The 22,906-nt window shown below is 36.3% G+C and overlaps 1 protein-coding gene across 1 annotated transcript in view; it reads right to left on the reverse strand.

Annotated features, from left to right (window-relative positions):
* The window catches only part of LOC140172616 (uncharacterized), a 79,975-nt gene that overhangs the window by 22,568 nt on the left and 34,501 nt on the right, over nt 1-22,906 (reverse strand). Inside the window, exons 3-5 of the mRNA XM_072195752.1 lie at nt 15,954-16,127; nt 14,253-14,393; nt 391-708 (exon numbers count right to left, since the gene is read on the reverse strand). Of these exons, the coding sequence (XP_072051853.1) occupies nt 391-708; nt 14,253-14,393; nt 15,954-16,127 (633 nt within the window). The remainder of the gene's footprint in view (nt 1-390; nt 709-14,252; nt 14,394-15,953; nt 16,128-22,906) is intronic.

The following is a 22,906-nucleotide window of genomic DNA, read 5'->3' on the forward strand; positions in this document are numbered from 1 at the left end:
AGAGTATGTATCATAAGAACTCAGTCTTCAAATGATAGTCATTTAACGACCAATAGATAAATGACTGACTATCATTGAAGACGAGTTTCACAGCCTAATGGTCACCCTCAATAGCTTAAAACAGCTTTCCAAAAAATTGCTACATGTATAGACCACTTGATGCATGTGACATCATTGCCCAGCAGTATGCGTGCAAATTATGGCAACGTACACCTTGTAGTTTGGTCAGGCCACATGCATTTTAAATCGCCCACCACATTTCATAAAGTACAAGAAAGCCATTGAACAGTGTAGCGGTTCCTTCAAGCATATCGATAGACCAGTCCTTCACCTTTGTTGTTAAACAATGATGTCAAGTAGTCTATAGCAATCAAAGTTAAATAACCTTACCCATTTAAACTGAAAGCTTTCTGCAAGGTTTGCTCCCTTTTTACACGGCTTCCCTTCAACCTGAAGCACTATATCCTGTAAATCCTTCTGAAGTGCACCTTTCAAATCATCCAAAGACCTGCCTTGTGATTGGCTACCTGCGCCGGATCCCATGGCAGTATGTGACAAGATGTTTGATTGGTTGGCTGCAAGTTCTTCAGCCTCGCTTTGTGTACATATTCCTTTAAGCACCAAGGCAAGGGTTTGTGGGTGGAGGTGGAACCCTCCCCGAAGAGAGTACTCTGTGCTAGGTAATGTGGATAACTCATACCTGTAGACCTGTAAAAAAGCAAAGAGAAGAAGCCACAAAAGCTTGGTTATTAGAGTCATATGTTATGCTTTTTGAAGCCCATAAATATATGATCAATTTGGGTGCAGACCAATGAAGTAGAACCAAAAAGTACCAACTCTGCCATGTTTGTGTGTTGCTCATAGAGGGGAAATAGTGTACCTCCCAATGAGGTAGAACCAAAGAGTACCGACTCTGCCATGTTTGTGTGTCACTCAAGGAGGGCAAATAGTGAACCTCCCAATGAGGTAGAACCAAAGAGTACAGACTCTGCTATGTTTGTGTGTCACTCATAGAGGGCAAATAGTGTACCTCTCAATGAGGTAGAACCAAAGAGTACCGACTCTGCCATGTTTGTGTGTCACTCATAGAGGGCAAATAGTGTACCTCTCAATGAGGTAGAACCAAAGAGTACAGACTCTGCTATGTTTGTGTGTCGCTCATGGAGGGCAAATAGTGTACCTCCCAATGAGGTAGAACCAAGGAGTACCAACTGAAATTTTGATGAAAAACATTGAACTAAGGGCACATTTTCCACATTTTAGGAGAACATTTTGAAAAAGCATGCTTCTCTAAATCAGTTTTCTGACATATTTGACCTGAGTATAAACAAATCTTAAAATCCCTGTACAGTACCCACACCTATACAATCAAAATCACCCCCCCCCCCCATCTCAGCTGTGCTAGTGATACAGTATAGCGGGAAATGTTCAAAGTTTTTAATTTTCATGCTCTTCAAGGTTATTGTTAGAATCACAAATTTTAAAACCCCAAAAATATTTTTCACCCGTAGGCATTTATATGTAGCTGTTTGAAATCACGAATACAAGAAACTGTAAAACCGCTCCTAACCGGACTCCTAACAGTTCAAATCACGAAAAATTAATATGGCTAAAATACCAGGCTATACAGTACTAGTCAGGCAGGCAAGTAACTAAGGTTTATGGGTACCTCACATACCCAGTCATTGAATTCATTGTATGTTACCATTATGCCCACACAGAGGAGCAAGACAGGTAGGAGATGTTCAACATTATCAAATTCAGCGACATGTTTTTATTGCTTTCTTGATTTTTATCACAATTATAGATGGATGTACATGTAGTGTGTTGAATCTGTTGATGTCTGTGAAAAATAAATTCTTCTTTGTATGTTTTTGATTTATCTGATCCCCCTGTCGGAACCACTGTAATTTAAAAAGAATAATATAAAATAAAACTCATCAAGCAGAAACCAAAGAAGATATCTTACACTTCCCACAATGCATTTCTTCAATTTTAATTTTCTGTACTGATTTGCTATCTAGTACAACATTAGTCGATAGTGACAAAAAGTACCACTATGAACAGAGCATATATCTCGATCTTGCAAATTACATTATTTCTTGACTATGGACCCATGTTTAGCCAGTCTACTCTCAAAATGGAAACAAAGGGAACCTGCACAAAGTAATAGGAGTGTCATTTGAAGTAATGAGATGATGCATCATCTTGCAAAGGATTCTGGGAAGGGTACAATATCTTCTCTGAACAGACACACTCTAGTGCACTTTTGCCCAATCCAAGAAAATGGTTTGCAAAAGCTTTTACAAAATATGTAACATGATCAAGGGATCCAAGTCTAATGTCAAAAGTATTAAATCTCAAATTGTTTGCATTATATATATATATATAGTCACAAGCCCTTCAAAAATACTATGCAAACCTCATGGAAACTACATTTTGGTACCAAGTTATAGTTGATTTATCATATGTAGTAAACAATAAGTAAAAAAAGAATTTAAGCCCATTTTTGCCAATAAATCAAGATCAATATTAACAACAAGGCTCATTTTTCCTTCAAAGCTCTTTTACGACACAATTTTGATCCAATAGGCTGTTTATCCAGAACCAGTTCACGATGTCGACTGCACACATCTCAGTCAGAATGCAAAGAAGGCGTCTAAAAATAACCTCGTCATATTTAACCAAACCATTTTGTCTCTATATTTAGCCACTTCCCATGTTTACATTTCTGCACGGCAGTGGCAGTAGGTACTATATCCTCTTTTATCTAACCGACAAGATCGAGTGCTCGCCAAATCGTTCCCACTTCATCCAGGAAAAAAAATTGCAAAAAATCATTCTAAAATTTGATTGTCTGCAAAGTTGTGACTGATTATTATGTACACTTGATCAATCTACTTCAACAGGAATTAAACTGTAGAATTTGCTTTGAGGATTAAAATAGGAAGAAGGAAAAGACACGATTCGGTTCGTATAGGTTAAAAGCATTTGGTGACTACATTTCATCACTTGCTGCATTAAATCTAATTACCTCCCACTTATGGTATACGCGCATACTTAAGGTGATGCCGAGCTATACGTTTTGATTATGTTTAATGATCTTTTTAAAGAAAAATTTGCAATAACAGCTTGATAAATAATAAATTGATTTTACTGTTTAAAATGATTCCATGATATGAATTCATAAACTGCATTCACCAGTCATCAGGTCTTGCAGTTCTTGATAAAAAAGTTTAAAATAAAAATTAAATGGGAATTTTTGCATTTAGCTCAAGAACCAAAAGACCTGTCTTACTAGATAAATTTCTGCACCTACCTGTTTTTATTTTTTATAGAAAAAATTTTTTCGTACAAATTTGTTAAAAAGCTGTCCAATAAGTATATGACGTAGGTTGATTAAAATCATAATGATTTAAATTAGCAATTTAAATCAAATGTTTTTTGTGATAATCATATATGCTTTACCCTGACTTGAGTGGTTTTAATGTGGTTGGGAAGGGTAAAAAATACCGTAGATTTAAATAAAAATTAATCTTATTCTGATTTAATTTTTTCTTTTAAATCACCACCCTGGTATGCCTGACCTTAAAAGAAATTCCACCACAGAAAGCGCCTGGTGAAGACTTACCAGCTTTGCGATAAATCATAATAATCCACCGCCTTAAGGTAGAACAAACTACGGTCCGGTGTTTAGTCATATAACGGATGACTGCACGGACTTACGGCAAGAGGCAATGGATTATTCAAGTTGAAATCCATAAACCCTCCATGGAAACCATAACCTTAACCTTCCACATAGGGAGTGTGAATTTCAAATGGGATTACCTGAATGGTTGACTCCATTTGAAATCTACATCCCATGTGTGAGAGATTAAGGTCATGTCTTCCATAGGGGGTGTATGGAACTCAACTGGAATAGCCAAATCACTATGAGCCATAATATCCTCATAACCAGTGACACAGTCCATTAACCTCTATTTAACAGCCATAGCTTAAAAATTTGACCTCACACTATGGAGTATGAGTTTTTGCACCCTACTCATTCAAAGGTCATTCAATGTTATGTACACACATATTAGGGTTATTGAACTGTGTACTGATAGATGAGCATGCTTACAGCCCCAGTGAATATTACAAGGTGCAATAATTTGGTTTACTCTCCAATACTTGCATCATAGAAATTCAATGATGACTTTGATTTATTTTTGCCATCTCTGGTTCACATGGTTAGAGGGGATGTTGGATTGCATGGATGAAGCTTGTTTAGATGGATGTTGGAGGCATCAGCGTTCGTATCTTGGGGACTGTGAATCCATTGTTGATGTGCGTTTGGCATACTGTAGCTTGTCATCAACATAGGGCAAAAATATTAAATGGAATAATACACACACTGTGACATGCAATTCATTTGGCTTGTAGATATGGCCACAAAAATGATTTTCTTATTGTCAATTTAGATGAGTTGACAGCGTGTAGTATCGCAACGGAAATGGTTTTAAATTTCCTAATTTGACAAGAATGCACTACTGTTGGTATCATACCGACACTATATGGAGAATGTTATTTTGGTATCACAATACAGTGAAAACTCATGTAGTAATACCTTGGAATAAACATACTGTATATGTGACACGATCTCCTCCACGGGGGCCAAAGAAGGCATTTTTGACAATTATGTTACTATAATAATTACCTTAAAAGACTATAAATACAAACATCAGGCCATCACATATTGAAAACACCAAAGGTCTAGCATACTTGGTTCTAAAGTTCTGAAGTTTTGTGATGTCTATTTTCTTATGTATTTTATTGGTTTTTACTAAATATTTTGACTTTTTCTGAATTTTAAATGTGTCACATTTGGCCCCCATAGACCACTCACAATCTATTAGTACATGTCATGTGCCTGTCAATAGACCCCCCCCCTTTTTGAGGCAAACTCTACACACAATAACCCCCTTTTTCACAAGCTTACACGCAATGACCCCCTTTTTAATGACGATAACAAAAAAACTTTTTTGCATGTGAAACTTAAAACAAATTCCAACATTTTGATTACATGTGTCCAACAATCACGCGAGCGTTGCGTGCCTTCGCGTATACATTGTGGAGAGACCGTAAAAATATGTGGTATGTGCAAGGCAGTTTCGTCTGTCCCATTTCATGGAACGATTGGCCCTCATTATCGGGTGATGCCGGGACTTTGACTGATTATAGTTCATCTCAGTTAGTCTGTGATAACGCCATTTGTTTTCTATGGTTTTATAAGTTAACATCTGGGTTATATTATTTTTTTCTTTTGCCCAACTCAAGTTTTGTGATAGCGCTGATAATTTGACAGACTTGATGGATTAAAAGGAGCAAATTTTAAGCGTTATCATCTTCTTTAATGATAAAGGCACCACATCCATCACAATTTCTCCATTTTTAAACCATCAGGCACCAATGGTGTAATGAAACATTTAGTGTACATCATATTGTTATTAATCCATTGCAAACCTTAGCACACAATGGTTCTTATTTTCACTTAGTGCCAGTGCCTATTAATTCACCAAAATGGACTAATTTTTTAAGTATTTTCATCTCAAAGGTGCTATAATGAGGGGCTGAATGCGAACCAGACCTCAACAAATGATCAAGGGCGCCACTCAATAATAACAGCCCACAAAAAGTTAATTAGGGCAAATGTCTTGGGTTCATCGTCCGGATCATACAACCCGATTAGCGGTATAAATATGTCATACAGTACTGCAAGCCACCATCAGTGCTGAAGAAGTGTTGCTCAGATGAGCCATGAATATTTCCTTGCTTGTGAGAAAAATTCTTTTAAATCTCTCTTCATTATAGATGCAAAATACAATGTATTTTGGGGAAAACTTCACTGATCATGCACTACCGCAAAGAATCACATGATAATGGCGCTATGGGCTCCCACCAGCATGCAAATAAGGATACAGAACCTTAATTCTTGTTTGGATTAAGAGGAGGGAGCTCTCTATTTGCACATGAAATTAATCCAACGGCAAAGAAGCCTAAGTGCATCATTAGGTGAATCTTTAGGGTATTCAGTGGCGGCGCCACGGGGACATGAGGGGCAAATGCCCCAGTAAGAACTCTTGCCCCTGTTGCCCCCCCAGTAATAACCCAAATTACAAAATTTCCACTTTTTATGGCAATTTTGCATAAAATTTGTTGATTTCGCCCCCTGAAATTCACTTTGCCCCTCAATGCCACCCGAAAAAAAATTTCCTGGCGCCGCCACTGATGGTATTGAAGTACTGGAAGTATATATTTTTTAAAGTGTTCTTCTGATCAAGTACATGTATGTGATTTACTTGCTGCCTTTGGGGTAAAATAACCCACATTGGGTTATCCGAGTGCGCCTTTGTAAGATTCCTGGAAAAGAGGGGTTCTACCGTCATGTATTAAAGGATGACGGTAAGATTTAAGGTTTAGAGTTCAGGGTTTGAATTAAGGTTAGGGTTCAGAGTAAGCATTAGTGTTATAGGGTTAGAGATATAAAATTTATTGGATGCTTACATTAAGGTAACACCAAATTATAATTGAAGTCTGAAAAAAAAAAAAAAGAGGGGCTTTCAGGGTTATGTGGAGGGCTTAATGGCAGGGTTCGCAGGTTTTTGCCGCAGGTGGAAAATCACGGTTTTAACCGCTTGGCAAAAACAATTTTTGCCAGTTTTTGCCGGCAAAAATGGCAAAAACTAAAAAAGTGATTGTTAGTTAAGTTTTTTCCATCTCAAAACAAATCAGTAAGTTACAAGAATCATTTCCTGAGTGTAACAAGGCCATAATTTGTAATTATAGGTAACATATGAAGAAATTAAAGGCATGCGTTTTCATTGCTCAAGTGCATTTTACCGAAATGTGGCATATATCGGATTCAAAACTTTTTCATTTTAAGGACTTGATGAGACAAAAATTATGTTGAATGATTCATTAAAATTTATGTGCTACTGTTTATGAGCTTTCTGTGTTATTTTGTAATATTTGAGTGACTTTATGTGAGTTTTTGCCATTTGTTGCCATTTTTGCCACTTTAAACCAGGCGAAAACTGGCAAAAACAGGTTTTTGCCAGTTTTTGCCACCGGCAACGGCAAAAACAGGTTTTTGCCGGCAAAAACCGAACCCTGCTTAATGGCCAAAATCCCCCAAAAAGGCTGATTTTACATGATTTTTAACAAAGTGTGGGGGGCTTTAGCACTCAAACCCCCCTGGACAGATGCTCCTGCATTTAGCAGGATTAAATTTTCAGAGGGGTCACAGTGGCCATTAAAACTTACTCCAACAAGCATTCACACGATCACTACTCCAATCAGCATCTCCGACCAGAGCTACTCCCAACACTTATGAATGCCTTACTTCCGACCGTGTGAACATGACTTGTGGCACATTGAGGATCTGGTAACACTGCTCTTCTTTACTTCCTGTTTCAGTTCTGTTTTGGGTTTGTCGTCATTAGAATCAGCAAAATCACCCAACATTGATGGTTTGTGTGTGTTTTTTGGATGCCCAGTAACAAATTGGGCTTCTTAACAGCCATTTGCCATAGCTTGGCAGAGTGATTTGCTGCACCAAGGCATTGCAAGTTCTGGCAACACTGTTCATCCTGTGAGTGCAGTTTCCTATCTATATGCATCCCCAGATCATCACGTTACTGCACATATGCGTGGGTGATGCATAAAGAGTCATCACACAAATACTCATTATCTACTGAAAACAACAAAGTTATTTTTACATTTCTTTCTACTTTCTATAGATACTAGTAAGACTACAATTTATTTATAATAATAAGGCTTGTGAATAAATTGAGGAAACACTGCGAAGCAAATATGTACAAAACATTTTCATTTCTGGATGTTTTAGTTTTAAGTAAGACTTCAACCAACACACCTGAATGAGTTAAGGAGATTTTAGGCAGTTTTATCAACAGGAATTAACCAATCTTGCAAGTCAAGAGTATGTAAAAACAGTCTGTTGAATCGAAGCAATTAATTAACTACCATGTTTGCTAGTTTTCATCTCAAATTTTGCAAGGTTTCACAGATCATGGATATAATAATGAAACCAATGAAACCTTACATGAGAGTTAAATTTATCTTGATCCCGGATCTTGATCTACTAGTATTTGACTCTTCCCGCCAAAGTATTAAATGTGACAAGATCTGCTCCATGGGGGCCAAAAGAGGCAATTTTGAAAATTAAGTTACTATAATTATTACCTTGTACATGTAGTAACATTAGGCTATATACTGAAAACACCAAAGTTCTAGCATACCTGGTTCTGAAGTTATGAGGTTTTGTGATGTGTAAATGTATTTTATTGTTTTTACTCCATTTTGCCATTATCTCAATTTCAAATATGCCGCCTTTGGCCCCCATGGACCAGATCATGTCATAAATTGAGAAAAAATCACAAAATGTCATCTGTGTTGTAAGTTAAGTCTTATCATTCATTATGTAGTCTTGCCTATTACAATTAGCTGGACAAAGTGTACTACGGATGTACATCTCTAAACAAGATAAAGCCTTGTATTTCTATAGCTCCCATCTTGCTCCTCACATGTCCAGGGTTACAAAGTACTTGTTTTCTTTCATTGTTTATAATAATCAATCAACGAATGAATTAGCTGTCAAAGCTGTACACACAAACCCGTCTTATATTAAATGTTTCCTGTGTCGGCCCACAAGTTCCGAGGTGAACGAAGACAGCAAGAGATGCTACTATATCTGTGTATAGGATTGTGTTACAGCCTTAAGGCTAGGCATTAATCTGTACATAATTACTACCAGACCTTAAATGAGCTGGTATCACAGTATCACAGAGCAATTTCCTCTCCAAAATTGACCTGTTGTGATGCACCTTTCGAATCTAAAGTGCGCAATTGTGATAATAAATAATAAATAAATAAATTTTGGATTTATATACTGCCTTTTTTCCAGATCTTTGAGGATTCAAAGCACTGTAATTTTGCTCTCATGGTGAATCATCACAATCAGATCACATCATCTAGGCCAGTTGCAGCCGAACCTGGCACAAACCTATCTGCACTTCTACCAATTATCTGTGCAGCTCCCCAAATTCCATTGGGTGATGAAGGAAGTTTTTTGATAACCAAACAACTAATCACCATTTTTTTTAAAGCAGGCGGAAACCAGAGATCCCAGAGAAAATCTGTGAGAGTGAGCATGAAATCGGGACAAACCAAGTGCACATACAATCCTTGGGCATGGCCGGGGCTTGAACCCGGGACCTCAGTGGTGCAAGGTGAGGGAACAACCGCTGCGCCAACTCGCTCTAGTTCTTTTTATGAATCTGTTGCATTTTGCATTCCTCTTTCGAAGCAATATTGTGAACTAACAGACCACATGTCACAGCGTGAAAATTTGGGAAAATATGCAAAAGCATCCAAATCGCTTTAATCACAATATGTATACAAAAAAAGCTTACAATTGCATAAAATTGTGCTAAATTCTACTACATGCATATCATGGCTAGTACTCAAGTTGGATATATCACATGAGATCGTGCTAAAATGTGGCAAATATCAGGAAATTGCATCAGATTCTGATATATTACCTAAAATCGTTATAAATCGCATTTAGTCTGCAGTACAAAATGTACCTTGCAACCGAATTCTGCAATATTCTGCTAATAAATCAGTTCAAATGGCAATATATTTCATGTCATTTCCCCAGTGACATGGCACCAACTTAAGTTAAAACTGCAGATGCAAATTTGCAACACATCATAGAATACAGTTATTATTTTCATTACATTTGATGAGGCATTTGTACTAAGTTGAACTGCAGAGACCTGATGTTTGCCATCTGTACTAAGCCACACTGCAAAAACAATATGTTTTACATCTCAAGGACCAATGAGTCAATTACAATGGCATGCATTGCCATAAGGGGAAGGTGGGCGTTTGTTCCCTCTGCTAAAGGATCACCCAACAAAAGTCTTAGCATTGAATGTCTTATGAGAGTAAATATGTCATGAAATTAGAGTCTTTGGGTCAAAATGTGGCCACAATTTTTTAAAGAAGATTTTATTTAAGATTAGCAACTATTTTAAACTGTTGTGACTTGGTAGTTCACAGCATCTTGCGAATGGTAGTGAGCTTTGACAAAAATTGCATTGATCATTTCATAGCGAGTGTGTAGAAGATTATTCAAATATATACTTTTGTAGGTCCTGCGGTTCTTGAGTTATGTTGTAAAGACGGCTGAAACAACAACACTTTTGTAAAACATACATAACTCATTCATAACAATAAATCAAGCAAGTTTTCAAAGTATATAATTTGTAGAATAACTTTTGCAAAACATCAAAGTGTTATCTTTCAATAATATATTGATTTTGATAATGAAAATTGATTTTTTTTTTGGCTGCTTCGACTAACAATACCTCGTCTACCCTTAAGAACCTCTTTGTCATGCCAAATAAAGTCTACCTTTTTTTAAATCCCCTTCCCTTTGTTTTTACCTGTGGCTTTATCTTGCAGTGCTATGTTAAATTGTCCACAAATACTATACATTTTGTGGTGTTCTTGGTAAAAAAATCCAAGGGGTTACTTTTTGGACATGTGGTGCTCTACATTGTATAACCCTAACTCAATCAGGGTTGTTTGATTGGAGTGCCCTATATCTTGCCCACACCCACCCTGCCGAAGGGGAGGTGCCCATATTGTAGTATGCTGTGTTGCTAGGGTTAAACCATAGGTCTTCAAAAAGGCAGGGGTGATGGTACACTGTGTAGGCTTTAAAATGTAGACACCCACACATTATCGTTATTAAGCTTTGTGATATCATCAATCATCGCATAATTGCAAAGAGGTTGTATAGACATGGTAATGAATTTGTGTCATATCATGATCTGTTTCTTATCAGTGCAAACTAGAATTTTCCACAACTTTATTTTCACATTATTTGCTGATGTGTATAAGCAACAATACTTTGGGCTATTCCAGAAGGTACATACACCCCCCATAGAGGAGTTTGGATATTTGGAAATCCAGGTTTTTCATTATTATGTTTTGATGAATCCAAGTGTGTGAAAATATTGGATCCATAACGTAATAATGATAAAATTGGATGCTTTACGCCCAATATTTATGGGTCTCGCTATGAGTTTTGAAATAATGGACTAGACTATGTCTTGCCCAATATTTTAAAACTTCATAGCCCGACCGGACTCAATCGATCAAATTTTCATCAATAGAGAGGAGTTTGGGAATCCTTGATTTGAGGACTGAGAAGTCCACTTTATCTCTAACCCCACATGGTTGGTTTGGATGGGGTGTCCATTGTGTTACCTGCTCCTGCCTCAACTTAGGGGTGGCACCCAGGGTGTGAGATTTTATAGGATTGGGTGAGGAAAGTACTTAGACTGGGAGATTCCAGTTGAAATCCATATACCCCAATGGAAGACATGACCTAATAATCTTACACACAGTGGGTGTAGATTTCAAATGGAATCACCCATTCAGGTACCGGTATCCCCATTTGAAAGTCACACTCCCCTGTGAGGCAGATTAAGGTCATGTCTTCCATAGGGTATAGATTATAACTGGAATAGCCCAATTTTGGCCTATCATTTTACCGGACATGGAATCACTCAATCAGGTACCGGTATCCCCATTTGAAAGTCGCACTCCCTGTGTGGGAGATTAAGGTCTTGTCTTCCATAGGGTATACAGATTTCAACTAGAATAGCCCATTTGGTCTGTTATTTTACCGGACATGGTTCCTGTGCCAGTACTGCCAAAGGTATCTATGTCATAATAAGTTAAGGTTTTTTGGGGGATTTTGTTTTTATTTTTCAGGAAGACATACATATACAATTTGGATATATATATAACAATATTCTAGATTTAAGCACAAAATTATTATACTTGGTTCATGGATGCTGTGCTTTGAATTTGATATTGGAGAAAAAGGTTGAAGCTAGCCAAGTTGAGTGCCGGCTAATTTTACTGTCCAATTCATGAATTAGAGCGCAGGCTTGGAGCACAACCTAGTGAATGTGAGAGATCAGGGAATAAGCTACGGGGCAATCACCCTCCCCCAAAATGTTGTTTTTTGTTTTTGCCTTTTTATGATATGAACAAATCATGTGTTTTGTGCCGGTTGGCCAGCGTCAGTGCCGGCCGGCCCAAACCCCAGCCAGTGTAGCTACAACCCTGTTCGAGAAATGCACAAATTTAGTTTTTCTACAACCTCTTTTCAGACTGCTTATTGTCTGTCTCTCTTCTAAGTCTCCTTAGCCTTGTTTTATGCATTCCTCATCGATTTGTCTCTCTCTCTCTCTCTCTTCCACTTTTCTCATCTTTCTATCCTCTTCTAGATTCATTACTTTCAACCCTCTTTCTTTAAATAGACAACTTATGTCCTCTCTTTCTCTCTCCCTCTCTATTTTCCACTTTTCTCGTCTTTCTCTCCTCGTCTCCTTTCATTTTTCAATCCTCTTTCTTTTAATAGACACTTAATGAATAAGTAATTACAGTGTCTCCTACGGGGCATCTATATTTATACTGTATATCTCTCCCTTGCTAATTTGCTAATATGTAACACACACATCACGTTTTTCTTCGTCTTAATCAGAGTTGCCAGTACCGTGGATTAGTAGCCCAAATCGGAAGGCTCACTTCTTTGAACAATGTTAATTTAGTTATCTTTTAAAGTATACAATAATTTTCCTTTGTTTTTGCCTATTGTTTACTTGTTTCTATTTTAACCTCTTACCAGAGGTGCAGGACTGCCACTTGAAAACATTTTATACCCGTTATATACCTTTTACATAATCCGCCATTTCAAATATTTTCTGAAAAACGTTTTGTGTTTTCTGAGTAACCAATACTATGTTTTAATTGCGCTTTTCCATTTAAATTCCACACTCCCCCTGTAGAAGATTTAGCTAAAGTCTGCCACAGAGGGAGTATGAATTTTGAATAGAATACACAATTGGGTAACTTCCATTTGAAATACTTACTCCAGTTGTGGAAGACATAGGTAAAGCCACAATACAGGGGGAGTATGGGTTTCAAAATGAATAACTCTGACCAATTACATTTGAAAAACATACTCCCCATGTACATACATATTTCCAAAATCTTCCACAGGAGTAATGTGGATTTCAACTGGAATAGCCCAATTTGGGAGAAAGACAGTCTTGATTAGTTTATTTCAAAAGCCTCCAAGTATTTTTTTTTCTGTATCAAATTTGTACGTATGTAAATAGCCTCACTGTGAAATACATTCTTTTAATTGTTTGACTACAGCTCGGGAGCTTTTGGGGTACCTCAAAACTTGGGCTACATGTACTTGAGATTTATTTGTCATGGATTTGCAAACCAATTCACGGCAAATTGACATTCACCGAGGGGTTCTAGCAACACTGGTGCTAATGCACAGCGATGCAACAGTGCAGCATTGGCAGCTAGGTTAGCATGTCTTCTTAAATGTCCGGCTGCTCCTCGACCCAACTGCAATATGTGTAATGGATCTTTCTAGCTATATTTAGATGAGACTTAGGAAATCTTGAAATGATAGTCAACTTTATTCTCTTTAATTACAAACTCATTCAGGCTTTTACATGAACTAGCATGTTCCTGGTACGCAAGAACGATTTCTAGGACGTAACAACAACCAGTTCAGATTTTGATTTATTCAGTATGAATTTTGGTATGGAGTTTTGTTGTTGCTTTTACTGTAGTGTTGTTCCAATCAAACAAAAAGAAACTAGAATTTTAATAGGACAAATTTTCCCATCTAGTGAATTTTAATTATCATTCTCAAAATGCATCCTTGGACCACTACCAATCATTAATCGATTGATCAACCAATCGATCGATCAATCAATGCATACTAGAATTTTGCGGTTCTCAGCTTGCATAGTTCTCGACGAAAATGCATTAGTTACAATATGCCCCCACCTTACCTTTCGTAAATGTCACAGGTGAGGAAGAGGTCCATATGCCTCATTCTACCCGGTTTCGCTATCATTTGCCTTTTGCCGAGAAATCATGCTCACAAGTTTTGATTTACACCAAATTAGCAAATTTTGCGACAAAAACCTAATGGAATTTGAAGACTGTCAATTTTCACCCCTCCACCAATTAACATCACCTTGGAGGACGGACGGAGGGAATGACGGACAACCAGGAAACATAATAAAAATCAATGAATCGATAAATCGATATGTTAACTAGTGCTATTTGATGTGACTTACCAATGATAAAGCATCCACCTTCTGCCTTATTTCTGCCAATGTTTGCTCCGTCTGCGTGGGCACACCACTACCACCAGACCCCCGCAGCATTTCCAGGTCACTACTAGAAACACCATCTCCTCTTCGTAATGAACTCGTAGCCTAGGGCAAATAAATAAAACAAAAATAAAATAAAATCATGCCAAAAATCAATGACCTATCATGTGTGGTGCATAAAATTGCTAAACTAAGGTGGGATGTAAATGAAATTGGGCTGTTCCAGTTGAAATTCATACACCCCCTATGGAAGACTTCACCTTGATCTTTCACACAGGGGGTGTAGTTTTCAAATGGAATCACCCATTCAGATAACTCAATTTAAAATACATCCTCCCTGTGTGAAAGACTAAGGTCAAGTCTTGCATATGGGGGTGTATAGATTTCAGATGGAATAGCCCATTAGTTTCACATCTCTCACTATGAACCAAAATGGCCTCACATCCAATGGCAGAGTTCAATAACCCTTATTTAAAAACCCAAGTTCAAGATTTGACCTCAAGTTGCAGGATATGATTTTTTGTATCCAAATTTTCAAAGGTCATTCTATTTTAAATGTACAAAGTTTTGAGATATTTTCTCAAAATATCAAGTGCTATCTCAAGAACCACTGAACCAAGCTTGTTTGTACTCATTTTAATGCATTTTTCATGCCGATTCCAAATGTGGTCATGAAAATGTACAATTCTGAAATTTTTGAATTTTTAAATTTTTTTAAAAACTTGTCGTCTGCAGTTGACACCTGCTTGGGGAGGGTTAAAGAGTAAGATGAGTATGATTTGTGATCCTAGTGTCTTCATCCATGATTATCACATAGCATCGCACATACGGACATCGTCAAACCTTAAGAACACCTGAATATCACAGCCATACTAACTAGTGATACTACTGCTTTGGAATTCTGATGCTGAGGTTTTATTGCAATAAAATTGCAATATTATGCTACTCCTTACTTGTTATTGCTGAAGTTGTTATGAGGAGATGTGTTATATTACAAAAACAAATAAAAAACACTCCTTTGCGTGTTAAACTAATACATATATATGAGCCACAAGGCGACAAAAAAAGAAATCTATTCTACAGGCGGAGAAACTTGCCAAATATTTGTCAGCCGTTTGGGATTTTTTCTGGAAGACGCTAAATGACTTTAAAAAAACCCACAGAAAGCTTTAAAATCTCAAATCTGAAAGAAAAAATGCAAACATAATTTGAAAATTTTCTGAATTTTTGAAGATATCCTCAATGTCCGACTGATAAAAAAGAACTCCATGCTTCCTTTAGACTAGGCTCACACTCTTCACCAAGTAGTATATCCTCAATATCCTGGTACCTGCCCAGGGGAAGGAAGACTTCTGAAGCTGACTGGAATACTTGAGTACCTACCTGTGAGGCTGATAACCAAGAACTGCATGCCTCCTTTAGACAAGGCTCACACTCTTCACCAAGGAGTATATCCTCAATATCCTGGTACCTGCCCAGGGGAAGGAAGACTTCTGAAGCTGACTGTAAGACTTGTGTACCTACCTGTGAGGCTGATAACCAAGAACTGCATGCCTCCTTTAGACAAGGCTCACACTCTTCACCAAGGAGTATATCCTCAATATCCTGGTACCTGCCCAGGGGAAGGAAGACTTCTGAAGCTGACTGGAAGACTTGTGTACCTACCTGTGAGGCTGATAACCAAGAACTGCATGCTTCCTTTAGACTAGGCTCACACTCTTCACCAAGGAGTATATCCTCAATATCCTGGTACCTGCCCAGGGGAGTGAAAAGTTCTGAAGCTGACTGGAAGAATTGCAATTGGGTCTGCAGCATCAAAAGGAAATAGTGAGCCAACGTCTGAAAAAGAACATAAAATAAATATTGTTTTTTATACATTTCCTTCATGAATACTTTCAAATCAAAGCACTTGTAACATTCAGTCCATTTTAAGGATCCGTTATTTTCTTCTCTGTATGTGTATCAGACCAAAGAGTGAAAGTGAACGTACATACATATGACACACTGAACTAGACAGGGTGTCTGACCGACAGGACCCATTCTCCTTTTTCCACCCATGCATACCATTTGATTTTATAAGTGAACCAATATGACACTGGGAACCATACAGTCACAGGTTTTTGGACTGGCAGGACCCATTCTCTTCTCCCCACCCATGCAGACTGTATGACATTAAAAGTGAACCAATATGACACTGAGAACCAGACAGACTGCGGTAGTCTGATTAGCAGGACTCATTGTCTTTCTCCATGCACCCATGAAGACTGTATGACATTAAAAGTTAACCAACATGACACTACCCATTCTCTTTTCACCACCCATACAGACTTTGTGACATTAAAAGTGAACCAATATGACACTGAGAACCAGACAGACCGTCGTGACTGCCATTAAGTTTTTTAAGTGAAATTGCATTTTTATTGTATTTTTAAGAAAGTAAAATTTTATTTTTTTTTTTCATTTTTTTTTAAAAAAAAACCGATGTTAGTACAGGTTATTCCTTGGAAGTTAGAACCCGGAGATATACTACTTCTATTGAACAGCTAACAAATTGACTTCTAGTAGAGAAACCCACGATCCACGCATTGAATTTAACTTTATTCTAAATTTCGTCTGAGAGGATTAGCATTAATTTAATCAATTCATACTTGGTGTTAACAGTCAGTGGGATTCTAAGTTCACAATAATAACAATATGACGTCTGTCCACATGTTTGCGACTTTGGGCATGCAAACAAGGTATTAAAACATTACGTCAAGTATAAGGCAACAAACACGGGTGTTGCCTTTACATTTTCTTAAAGGGGAACTCAGAGATTTTGGTTTGAATTTTTGTACACATTTTGTTTTGTAGAGAACATACATTGTACATGTTACATATTATAAAAGTTAAAGTGTATTGTAACATTTGCTGAGGATGACACCCCTTGTCAAGTTTTATCAAAGTTATGATTTTATGTGATTAAGGGGGTACTACACCCCTGCCAAATTTTGTGCTTATTTTTGCATTTTTCTCAAAAATTATAGCGTATTGGGGAAAAGTAAGATATGTATATTATAGGGGCAAGGACTACAAATACTGCACTGGGAATTTTATTTCAGCACAGACAACAGTTGTGGAGTTACAGTCAAAAATGAGGGAAAACCAATATTTGATCAATAAATCAATTACTACTTGCTTAGAGTTGCTGAATTTTCAGTACAGTAGTTGTAGTCATTGCCCCCATAATATACATATCTTACTTGTCACCAATGTGCTATAATTTTTGAGAAAAATGCAAAAATAGGCACAAAATTGGCCAGGGGTGTAGTACCCCTTAATTGTAATGTACATTTAAAATGAACTGCATTAATTTCCATACAACAATCATGCCTTTAGGTGAGCTGTATTTGTGACAAAATCCAAGTGACATGCATCAAACTTTAAAAAGGGACATTACAGTAAAAACTAAGATTTTGTGGAAAATAAATACAAATCTATTTTTATGGAAATGTCACAATTTGGCCATAATGTCCCTTTAACACAAACCGGATGTACATTGAAGAGGCAATCTGTATTAATGATCTGAGTGCCAGCCATAGGCTTCAACATAAAAAGTCTAAGTTTTGAGATATTTTCTGAAACTATTGTAACCGGCATCAGAATGGTTGGTTTTAATAATAAGGGTAGGGTTTGAAATGTTAGTACTTAAGGTAATATCATTATTTACCATGTTTATTATTTTGTTTATTTTTATTGTGTCATTCTTAATTAATGTAGGTTTTTGGTTTCATATCAAATTATATTTCTATCTGTTGTGTAATTAATCGATCAGGATCATCATCAAGTTAAATTATTCTCCATCGTAATCATTATTGTATTTAAAATTGTTTTTAATAGATCATGGTTTATCTTTCATTTGAAAAGGTCATTTACCCCATTGATTATGAAAATGTAGGCATCCTTTGATTTTCAAGTTTATGAGTACTTCAAATATTTATGTCTTCATTGTTTATTGTCTTCCATTCATAGAAGTTTTAAGAGCACTTTAGCAAGTGATTCCTTTTATATGAGTGTTGTATTGTCATCCCAATTAGTTAAGTGTGATGGAATTTATGGCCACTTATCTTTTGGCTTGAGATGGTAGGTGATGTGCTTATGAATAATTCATGAGAAAGTTTTATCTCTTTATCAGGTTATGTATTGTTAAGATTTGTCATTAAGTAAATGCTTAGTTAGGGATATTATTTAGGCTGTTGTAGAGATGGTACTTAAGTTGGTTTTCAAGTGTTTTTCCCATATGAACTTGTCTTAGATAATTTACTTCACTTCCATCTTAGCCACCAACTGATAAACATCAAATCTTCCATCCTAGCCTGCAACTGATCAACATCAAATCTTCCATCCAGGCATCCAACTTGTCAACATCAATTCAATCATCATTATTCATTAAATATATTTATATTGCATCCATCTTCATTGTTTCTACGAATCATCATCTATTAAGGCCGAGCATAATAACAGCGTATATATCTTCAAGTCTTCCATCTGTGTGTATTTTATTTTGTGTAACGGGATTGGACATTTGATATCGCCCGAGTAAGTCCCTGAATCCAAAGTTGAACAAAAAGAAAATCACCCTAAAATCTCTCCCGTTACATTGGCGTCTTCAACGTGGGGCTAAGCTTGGCGATAACTATCTTCAACAAATTGGATCAGGGCACCCACGACCCTCGGAATCATCATGATATCTAATATTATTTCACGACTAGAAGCCCTTGAAGCTGAAGTTAATCATCTTCGTCATCTCCATCACATTAGACAGCGTTTAACTCCATCATATAGGCCTACAGGACCAACATATCTTGCCCATCAGATATCAGGACATGTTAAGTGGTTCAACGTCAAGAATGGATATGGATTCATCACTCGCGATGACACCAGAGAAGATGTTTTTGTGCATTGGCGAGGTATCACCATGAACAATCCAGCAAAAGTTCAAGCGAGTGTAGGCGACGGTGAAGCGGTTGTATTTGACATTGTGCTTATTCCCGGACGCACTCCTGAAGCCATTCATGTCACCGCCCTGGAGGCGCCTGTGTTCTTGGAAGTAGCTTTGCAATGGACAGACCCTGCTTCATCCATAATGTACAGTATCAACCTGCATGTGTTGCTTCTCATACTCAAACTGATCCAACTGATGAAAGTCATGCAATTGAGCCTGAATGTGAACATACATGTAGTGAATCTGACTTTGAACCTGAGCATGCTGATAATGATAGTGATGATGATATGTTTGAATACAATTCTGACGACATTCCGTGTGGTAGTGATGTTATTTCTGAACACTCTATACCTGTTGATGATAACTTGCCACCAGCTGCTGATGATATTGCTCCTTTGGTTGACATTATTTCTGAAGAATTACCTCATGAAGATCCATCACCTGTTCATGATGACTTGCCACCATCTGATGATAGTGCTTCCATACATGAAGTTGATACTATTTCTGAAGAATTACCTCATGAAGATCCATCATCTGAACCATCTAAATCTGATTCATGTAGTGACTCTGAACTGAATGTTGCTAAAATCCACATCAAACAATATTTTCATCATATTTTAAAGTGTCATAATTATACACGTACATAAATGTCGAGGACGCCATTTCCTCGCAGCAGAGTTGAAAGTAGCTGTCACCTCTGAGTAACTTCATATTATGTTTGTCAAATAATGTTTTTTGTTAAATGCTTCATTTTATGATCATGATTAAGTTTGTTGTCTTTGTGTACAACTTAAATTCTTAAATCATTATTTTAGAGGTATTTATCATGTTTATATACGTTTTGCAAAGAGTAGGTTTGAAGACGTGCACTTATTCAAACTTAGTTCCTCTTTCAAATTAAGAGTTACGGTCCTCTTTTGCGATTCTATTATTTTGCTCATAAAAATCTGAGTATGTCATGGCATTTTATTAATCATATTATTGCTTTGAGTTTGAAGCCATTGTTTACTTCACTATTTTATTTCACTCAATGTTTTATGTAGGCCAAAGGAGTTAAGTTGAGCATCATAATTGCTCAAATCCAATTTCTCTTAAAAACAGAGTTTTTGATAATCTCCTGTTGTTTTACATGTTTATTGATTTTCATTATGCAAACTGATGTTTTATTAATTGATTTGAACAGGTTTTCAAATTAAACCTATTGTTGTGGTATTTTGTGTTTTGGCATATTTTAGATCATTACCAAAAGTGATCCAATTTGCATGCAATTGTCAATCCAAAATTATCATCAAATCATCTGAATATTTTTGTTTGGCATCAGTTATTAAAAAAAGCATTTTTCATTTCCATCATGATACCATCTTGAGTAATTTGCCAACCAATTTTTCTCGTAATTTATTTTTCTTTAAACATGTCATTTGATATGACCTAACCTAAGTTATGAACCTTAACATTGTGTTCTATTATTTTGTTCAATAATCATATCATAAAGATTATGGTTTGCTAGGATTGTTTTTAAAAGTTATTACATGTATAAGGTTATATTTAAGGACCTATTTGGTTCACTATTTTGTTTGAGTAGTGTAGGTTTTATAAATTAAGCCTATATTTTATTAATTATGTTTTTGGCATGAGGATCACAGAAAAAGATGATCTTAATTTGCGCAACATGTCATCACATTTTTAATAGCTACTCATCAAATGTTTTTATTATTTTATGATATCATGTCTCATTCATCATCATGATATTGATTTTATTGATATGTCATCTACATGAAAGAGTTATGTGTAGAACCACAATCAATGTGTTCTGTTTTGTTCTTGATTTCATTATCAGGAATATCAATGATTAGTTAATTATGTATCCTCCATCTTAACTTAAGTTCATTAAGTTCATAATTATTATGTCATCTTATAATTTGTTTGTTTTCCATCGTATACATGCAAAGTTATTCACTTATTTATTTTTGATCTGTGTCATTTTCACATGACTAAATTAAAAGTAGAATCTCAAAAATGTATTCTACATGTCATTGATGTAGGCCTTTATTTTCTTCCAAATCAATCTTGTTTTAATATCATGCTTAATTTAAAATGAGGCATTGCATTCAAAACATTGTGAAGTTTTATTTCTTCCGAAGTGTTAATTGGTTTATCATGAAAAGTTTCTTTTGATTTCTAAGTCAGATTTGGATGTGGTCATGAAAGTCATAAAAGTTGAAGTGTGGTTATTGATTCTTTTGCATTGTTTGGTATTTACAGCAAAATGTACCTTTTGGATTTCATACCAAATTAACAGGTCATAAATGCACTTTAAGTTGGAAAGAGATAGTTACCATGGTTACATCACTTAAGTATGTACATGTATTTGATTATTATGTTTTTGTTGAAATTTGCAACATTCAAATTATCATTTTCCAAATTTCATGTAAAATGCCGCGGACGTCATTTTCTCTGCAGCAGGGGTGAATGTAACCGGCATCAGAATGGTTGGTTTTAATAATAAGGGTAGGGTTTGAAATGTTAGTACTTAAGGTAATATCATTATTTACCATGTTTATTATTTTGTTTATTTTTATTGTGTCATTCTTAATTAATGTAGGTTTTTGGTTTCATATCAAATTATATTTCTATCTGTTGTGTAATTAATCGATCAGGATCATCATCAAGTTAAATTATTCTCCATCGTAATCATTATTGTATTTAAAATTGTTTTTAATAGATCATGGTTTATCTTTCATTTGAAAAGGTCATTTACCCCATTGATTATGAAAATGTAGGCATCCTTTGATTTTCAAGTTTATGAGTACTTCAAATATTTATGTCTTCATTGTTTATTGTCTTCCATTCATAGAAGTTTTAAGAGCACTTTAGCAAGTGATTCCTTTTATATGAGTGTTGTATTGTCATCCCAATTAGTTAAGTGTGATGGAATTTATGGCCACTTATCTTTTGGCTTGAGATGGTAGGTGATGTGCTTATGAATAATTCATGAGAAAGTTTTATCTCTTTATCAGGTTATGTATTGTTAAGATTTGTCATTAAGTAAATGCTTAGTTAGGGATATTATTTAGGCTGTTGTAGAGATGGTACTTAAGTTGGTTTTCAAGTGTTTTTCCCATATGAACTTGTCTTAGATAATTTACTTCACTTCCATCTTAGCCAGGGTTGCCAAACCCGCGATTTGGTCGCCCAATTGGGCGATTTCCGACTTCCGTCCCGCGACAAAGAAAGTGCTCCCGCGATTTCGCGACATTTGGGCTACTTTGAAAATCTCACCCTTGAAATATATTAAATGTTGGGCGATTTGTGACAATGCCGACTTCAAAACTTATTTTTGACCATGATTGCCAATTCTTTCAATGGTCATTCAACAAAAGCACCAAACAACTAGTTCAATAAACAAAAGTTACAAAACACTTTGTGGTAAGTGTGCTTCCCATGATGCCAATGGCACGCACAGGGAGGGGGGCTGGTTAATCACATCACATGTTGTTGCTCAAGACCACTTGAGCTGGAGGATTATCCTTAAAATATTCCCATCTAAATACTCACAAGTGGTTTAAGACGACTTAAGTAGCTTCTTAGATCTAAATCATCTTAGTGTCAGCGGGGTGGCAAGTTTCTTCTTCTT

This window comes from Amphiura filiformis, chromosome 16 (assembly GCF_039555335.1).
Source record: "Amphiura filiformis chromosome 16, Afil_fr2py, whole genome shotgun sequence".
In the NCBI taxonomy this organism is placed as follows: Eukaryota; Metazoa; Echinodermata; class Ophiuroidea; order Amphilepidida; family Amphiuridae; genus Amphiura; species Amphiura filiformis.